Source organism: Bison bison, unplaced genomic scaffold (genome assembly GCF_000754665.1).
Source record: "Bison bison bison isolate TAMUID 2011002044 unplaced genomic scaffold, Bison_UMD1.0 scf7180017864482, whole genome shotgun sequence".
Classification (NCBI taxonomy): Eukaryota; Metazoa; Chordata; class Mammalia; order Artiodactyla; family Bovidae; genus Bison; species Bison bison.
In genome coordinates, this window is record NW_011495042.1 from 7311923 (window position 1) to 7319358 (window position 7436).

General features: G+C 61.8%; 1 protein-coding gene across 1 annotated transcript in view; it reads left to right on the forward strand.

The window, feature by feature from the left end:
- The first annotated feature begins 111 nt into the window (after positions 1 to 111).
- The window catches only part of IQSEC1 (IQ motif and Sec7 domain 1), a 51862-nt gene continuing 44537 nt past the window's right edge, over positions 112 to 7436 (forward strand). Inside the window, 1 exon segment of the mRNA XM_010862530.1 lies at positions 112 to 196. Coding sequence (XP_010860832.1) covers positions 132 to 196 — 65 coding nt within the window. The 5' untranslated portion in view covers positions 112 to 131.

A 7436-nucleotide genomic window follows, 5' to 3' on the forward strand; every position in this document is an offset into this window, starting at 1 on the left:
AGCGGCGGGGACCTGCGGGCGCTGGGCCGGGCGACCCAAGCTGGTCGCGTGGCGGGCAGGCCGGGCGCGGGCGGTCGGGTGTCGGCCCGGGTCCCGCGCGCCCGGCCCCGCCAGCTCCCGCCGCGGCCGCCATGTGGTGCCTGCACTGCAACTCGGAGCGGACGCAGTCCCTGCTGGAGCTGGAGCTTGACAGCGGGTGAGGACCGGGCCGGGAGGGTGCGAGCGGGCGTGCGGGGCCCGGGACCGCGGGGCAAGGTGAGCTCGCGCGCCCCCGTGACTGTCGGACGGGAGCCCGCGCGGGCGAGTGCCGTGAGGGACCGCTGGGAGTGGGTGTCCGGTGCTGCCTGGGGAAGTGCGGCCAGCGGGGGTCTGTGCCGCGCCTGGCTGCAGGCCTGTTGCTGCCGGACCGGGGCCTGTGTCGGGCGGACCCCGGGGGAGAGCGCGCGGGGCTGCGCAGGTGCGCTGGGGCGCTCTGGCCAGGCACCTGGGCGTGCGCCGGGGCGGCTGGAGCCCGGAGGTGGGGTTCTGCGTGGCCGTGACTGAGCCACGGGGTTGGGGGTTTCTGTCGACGTGTGTCTGGTGTGGTCAGCGATGGAGTCAGAGGGGATGAGTGTGTGTCCCGGAGACCATCCCTGATCTGCTCCGGGGGCCTGTGGGTGGGTGGCTGGCTGAGCATCTGCCGGCCTGTGTTTACGGAGAGAGGGGGAGAGTGTGTATGTGTGCTGGGAATATTGATTTCTTCGCTCTGCCCGCCAGCACAGCTGCCCCGGAGCTGTCTGCAGGCCCCTCGAGGAGCAGGGCTTGGGGGCGGAGGGGATTTGTTGACAAACGGTCCTGGCTTGTGTCAGGCGTCCTGGGAGGGGGGACCCACCTGCAGCCGTCTGATCTCTGAGTTCAGAAATTCTGCAGCTCGTGTCTGGCAGTTGCACTGAGAATGCACATGTGTCCCCCTCCGCCCCCCGCGCCCCCCCACCAGTCCCTGGGCTGGAGGCTCTACGTGGGGTTGTGGGGGTGCGGTTCCCAAGGACCCATCGCTCCTTGCGTCTGGGGCGGAGACCGGGCCGGCTGCAGCTGCAGGGCCAGCTGTCTGGAGTCGGTGGCAGCAGTCCGAGAAGCGGGGGAGGTCCATGATATTCACATCCTACACGTGCGGCTGCCACACACAGCTGTCCACCCCGCACTCCTATGCATCGCTCTCCTTGCTGTCCCATGTCCCCGTATCGCCCGGCAGCACGCTGGGGGTGCGCCTCCTGTGGTCAGCATCACGGCTCCGCGGTTTGTTGAGTGCCAGCCGCGTACAGGCCCTGCTCTGGGTCATTGAGCACAGCCTGGAGCCACTGTCCTTGTGGGAGCACAGGCCAGGGGACACAGCCATGAGCACAGCTCAGAGTCGTTGTCCTGAGGGGTCTGCCTGTCTGCAAGGACTTGTCCAGCCTCGCCCTTCCTGCTGGGATGCAACACCACCTCTCCTGCATGCCTCCCGGTCCCTTCCCTTCTCACTGGCAGGCCCTCCGCACAGCCAGTCTGAATCTTCCAGCTGCAGGGAGGCCCACTGGGGCCCATTTGCGGTCAGAGCTGGTGACAAGCAGCTGCTCCTAGGCCTCTGCTCAGGCCCAGAGCACAGCACCTCCTTGGGCCTCTGAGCAGGTGGGGCCCATTTGCTGCTGAGTGCCCGGGGGGAGGGTGGGAGAGGGTCAGCTCTGCCCTGGCCTGGGGAGGCTTAGCCAGCTTGCCCCCGACCCAGAGTCCTTCCCAGTGGCCCAGAGGGGACCCAGCAGGCTCCAGAGGCCTCGGGACACCCCCAGTGTGTAACAGGTCCAAGACCCCCCATCCTGGAATGGCCGTGATCACGGCCATGGGATGACCACCATCCCGGCCAGCAGCACGCCGGGAACCTGTCCTGGGCACTCTGTGCTCTAAGCCTCTCCTGCCCTCCCTTTCTACATGGACACAGTGAGGCAGGGGGGCCAGGGTCCTGACCAGAGTCTTCCAGGGTGAGCCCAGAGTAAACCCGCAGGTCCTGATGGTGGCCTGCACAGCATCCCTGCCCGCCCTGCCGCGGTTCTCGGGCCTTCACTCAGGGAAGTCGGACTCGGAGCTGGTTGTGCTAATATTTACACAGCTTTGGTTCAGAAACATGGACAGGCTGCCGGCTGCACAGTCAGACGGTGTGAGGCTGGACAAATAGGTCTTTCTCGAGGAGTTTGGACTGGGCCCCGAGAGCTCCGGGTGCTTGTGTGTGCGGTGTTACCTGGCTGGGCTCTGTGGAACGTGGGATTGCGGTTTGCCGGGCGAATCCGTGAGCCCAGGGCAGCTCAGGGCATTAGGAAAGAGGGGCTCAGAGAGGCAGACAGACTTGATTGCAAACCCCAGCTCAGCTCTGTGAAGTCATGCAAGTTTCCATACCCCGTGAGCCTCAGTTTCCCCGGCCGTGACAGGAGATGGTGCCGCTGCTTCACGGAGGGGCCCGAGGCCCTCCCAGCGGGTCTGGGAGCCCTCGCCGGGCTGGCCACCCTGGCCTCCGTCAGACGCACGGTCACCCGGCTCAGCGCCCGGATCTTCCAACCACCCGGGACCTGCGGGCTTTTCTTCCTTCCTCTTTTGTAAATTTCCTCTGCATTGTGATGACATGTGGAAAATCCACCTGGTAATAAGCCCAGAGGCAACACAGGGGTCACGGACTTGGAGGTGGCCTGGGTCCCCTGGACTGTGTGTGTGTGTCTGTCCAGAGGCTGTTGAGTGGGATTGGTCACTGGTCCTCAAAAGCAAACGGTAACGAGTTTAAAGGTCATTACGGCTCTTGAAGAATTAATTGGTCTGGCCTTAGAGTATCTGGCTGTTCCCACTGCGTGAGGGGAAGCTGGCGCTGATCGTGGAGGAGGATGTGGCCTGGTGCCTTCCGTCTGCCGTGGCTGCACCTGAGTTGAGCATGTGCCCCCCAAGCCTGGGGCCAAAGCTCTTGCAGGGCACCGACCACGTGCCGGTGGACACACACTCTCCCAGGCCCCCGGGGTCTTGTTCTCTGGAGAGACGTGTGCAGCCTTGGGACAGCCACGTCGCGCTTCCTGTGATCCTTTATTTACTCACCAAACCGTTACCGAGACCTGCCTCTGCCAGGCCCTGGGCTCAGCGTAGGGGAACTGATGACTGGCATGAAGCTGTGCGGCCCAGCGCCCAGGCCTCCAGGTTTCACAGAACCTGACTCTTTCCAGCCGCGTGGCTTTCGGAGTGTCACCTCCCCTGTCTGAGCCTTGCCTTCTCACCCGTGACGTGGGCCCGGATGCCTCGTGGGGCTTGGGCGGCTCGGCCTGCTGGCAGCCTTCCGCCCCATCGCCACGTGCTCCCCTCTGCTCGCTCTCTTGCTTGTGTCTGGGCTGAAGGCTGGTTTCTGGAGTCTGCATGGGGGCTGAACCACCTAGTTGCTCTCTTTGCTGTTGCTCAGTCGCTCAGTGAGTCTGACTCCTTGCAACCCCACGGACTGCAGCACGCCAGGCTTCCCTGTTCTTCACTGCTTCCCGGAGTCTGCTCAGATTCACGTCCATTGAGTCCGTGATGCTGTCTAACTATCTCATCCCCTGTCGCCCGCTTCTCCTCCTGCTTTCCATCTTTCCTATCATCAGGGTCTTTTCCAGTGAGTCGGCTCTTCTCATCAGGTGGCTGAAGTATTGGAGCTTCAGCATCAGTCTTTCCAATGAATATTCAGGGTTGATTTCCTTTAGGATTGACTGGTTTGCTCTTGTTGCAATCCGAGTCTTTTCCAGCACCACAGTTTGAAAGTGTCAATTCTTTGGTGCTCATCCTTTATGGTCCAGCTCTCACATCCGTACACGACGACTGGAGAAAACCACAGCTCTGACTAGATGGACCTTTGTGGGCAAAGTGATGTCTCTGCTTTTTAATACACTGTCTAGGTTGGTCATAGCTTTTCTCCCAAGGAGCAAGCGTCTTTTAATTTCATGGCTGCAGTCACCATCTGCAGTGATTTTGGAGCCCAAGGAAATAAAATCTGTCACTGCTTCCACTTCTCCCCCTTCTGTTTGCCATGAAGTGATGACTCTAATAGCTTTTAATGCCTTCTTCGTACTTGGCTGGAGCTTCTCTGCTCCTTGATGGAAAGAACTGTTCTTTCCATTTTATTTCCTTGGTTTGCAGCTTCCTGACATGGAGATAGTTCATTGTGAACTTCAGGGCCAGGTGTGGAGCCACAGCCAGGGTCCCCTCCCTCCGTGTATAGATGGGGAAGCTATGACGGCCTTGTTTTTTCCTCTTTGTTCCAAGGTTGTTGTAATAATAATAAAAACAACAGCAACGGCTGCGTTTGGTCAACTCAGAGAAGGACTTAGTTCTCAAAGCAGTTTTTGAGAAAGAGCATCTTCTGTGCCTCTTTTTCAGTTGGGGGAGGGTTACGTGACTTGCCCAGGTCACCAGCCAGTAAGTCCAGCAGCTGAGATGTGGTCTCTGCCTGCCTGACCCCAAGGTCTGCGCTCTTCACAGCCAGGCTGTGCTTCCTCTGGGACTCAGTAATCTTCAGCAAAACAAGTCACATCGCAAATGGAACCTTTCGTGTGTTCCCGGCAGCACAGAACAGGAGTCTAGTAGCCCCTGCTCTGGGGATTCCCAAGGCGTTCCCGAACGTGCCAGCTGGCTGGCAGGCAGATAACAAACTCTGTCTGTCCTCCTGGTGTCTTGCCGGACACCGCAGACCCCAGACACTCCAGCGGGATGCCAGCCAGACGAGGCCCTTGCTCCCTATGACTTGCCGCTCTCTGCGGGTAGCACACTTGCCCCAGGCCAGTCTCGGTGTGGCGTGGGGTCTCGGGGACAAAAGCTGACTGTCCCCCAACGTGCCGAGGGATCAATGTAAACACAGTCGGCCTCCGCGTGGTGAGGAAGCCCAGGCCCACAGCCTTCGAGGTCACTGGGGGACACACGTGCGTGTGGGCTGCTGAGTTCCATCCCGTGGGAGGAGACAAGGGCCAGTAAGAAAACCGGAAACTTTGAAAAAAGCCTCAGCGGGGAGCCTCCTGGTTCGGGTTCCCCGGAACGGCCCGTGGTCTGGGCAGCGTGGGTGTCTGTCTGCATGCCAAAGTGAGCACTTCCTCCCTGTGCCTGACCCTGTCTCTGGCTGGGAGGCATGGTGGTGTGAGAACTGGACGCATTTCTCCGAGGGAAACCTTGAAAACGGTGCCTTATCATATCATAGTAAGAGCTCAGTACGTGTGAGCTACGGCCACGGTCAGGGCCGTTCTTGACCCTGACTATTTCAGAGAAGGGGGCCTCCCTGGGAGCTGGGTGTCGCGTCACATCCCCTTTCTGGGCCTGGGCATCCCCCTCTGTGGGTGAAGAGCCGCGGGACACAGGGTCGTTTGTTGAGGGAGGGGGCTGGGGCCAGCAGCTAGGAGGCAGATGCTGTAGACTCTGTGATCGGGGGCACGTTCCTTAGCCTTGCTGTGCCTCGGTTCCCCCATTTGTAAAAGGTGCGTGCCGGGAGGCACTCCTTAGATGAGTTAGTCTGCACAGAGTGGTGGGCGGTCGCCTCTGGGTCTCTGCAGAGCCCGGGGCTCCAGGACGCTGTTCCCAGCCGGGAACGGGTGGCCCCTCGTTTTGGCCGCGGGCCGACCCGGGGCTGCTCGTGCTGCGCAACGGCATTGACTGGGGGCCCCGAGGGCAGCCCGGGTGAGGAGGGCCCGGTCGTGGGCTGTGGCGTGTGTGCTCGCCCTCCCGCTCGCAGCTGAGGGCTGCACCTCCCACACAGGCTGGACCGTGTTGTGTCCAGGGCCTCAGCAGAGTTAGGTGACGTCGGCCATGGGACGGGGAAGCGGCCCCTCGAGGCTGGGCAAAGCTCCACCGGTGCCCAGGACTTGCAGTCAGGGAGGGCACCCTCACCTGGCTCTGGTGGGTCTGGAATTAACAGAGGTTTGAGCCACGCTTGAAACCAGCTACAGGATACAAAGGACAGTGTCTGACGTTCGGGTGGCCTTTGAACCTTGCACACCCCTGGCCTCTCTGACCGTCCAAGAGCCTTGTGAAGTGGCTGGTATTGGTTCCATTTCACAGATGAGGAGACTGAGGTGAGGAAAATGAAAATCACGTAGTCAGGCTTTGCACTGCATAGGTCTGGTCTTCTGGTTAGGGTGTATCTTCCTCCCTCTCTGACGTGGTTGGGGGAGACGGGGCTTGAGCTCTCTACAGTGGGGAGAGGGGAGACGCAGGAAGGGGGTGTGGGCGAGGAGCAGGACCCGCCACCTGGGGCTCGGACACCGGCCCAGCCGCCGCACGGGGACGCGCGGAGAGCCCGCTCTGCGGACATGGCACCCTCGAAGCTCTGGCCAGAGTGGCCTTGTGTCTCAAAAGCATGTTTGCCACGCCATGAGGTCACCTGGGGGTGAGACGTGTCCTCTGGATCCCCGGGGCCGTAGGAGTGGGGGTGCTGGGCGTGCTGGGCTGGTAGCCTGCGATTAGGAAAGGCCAGCCGCTTCCAGGTTCTTATTACCTGGTCTGACTTCCCCGTGTAGGCCCCAGTCAGGCCCAGGGGGAAATGCGTCCAGTTCTCACACCACCACGCCTCCCAGCCAGAGACAGGGCCAGGCACAGGGAGGAAGTGACCGGGAAGTGCTTTCCCCCTGTGCTGTGCGCCCGCCCGGGGCAGGCTCAGCCGTGCAGACCCAGGCTCTGTGTTCCCTCTGGCCCTCAACTTTCTCAGAGTCATAAATTAAACGTGCTGGGTTTGTTACTTTTTTTTCTTCCTCAGTAAAAATGGCCAAATGGCCCAGAAAGTTAGACAGGCCTCAATGTGGACAGCAGATTCCTAGCACTGTGTTAAAGTCTTCACCATGGAAACCCCCCAAGCGTATGCAAAGGGCGTCATGGCCCCCAGGGGCGCTTTTGCTTCCTCGCCCCTGGATTAGGCAGATCCCAGATGCCGTGCGGATGTTAACTCGAGGGGCTGTTGTGTGTTCGGCCTCGTCTCTGGCGGCGGAGCTATGTTCCCCGGGCGGGTCCCTCCAGTGGCCCAGCCTGGGGACCCAGAGCCTGGCTGGCATCCCCGCCTTGGGGCCCGAGTGACGCCCACCCCGCGGGGCAGAGCCAGCCCTCCGGTCAGGCCTCAGACAGGACCGGGGCTCTCTGTTCCCTGTCCCCGCGGGGCCCTGCCTGCTGCCCCGAGGCCCCCTGCGCCCCTGTCTCTCCCCAGACACATGGGCCCCTCCTCTCACCCGGCCCCTGGGCTGCCTGACCCACGGCCTCCAAGCACCCTCTGTCTGTCGTGGGAGACCAGGCTCCCCTGGGTGCTGCCTGGGCGGCCTTTGTGCGTTCTGTCCATCTGTCCTGCAGCTCCTGCCCTGGCACCTGCATCTGTCCCCCTCCCCACCTGCCCACCCCAGAGGCGGGGGTCAGCCCGGACCCCCCTACACACATACACACGACCCCCTTCCTGA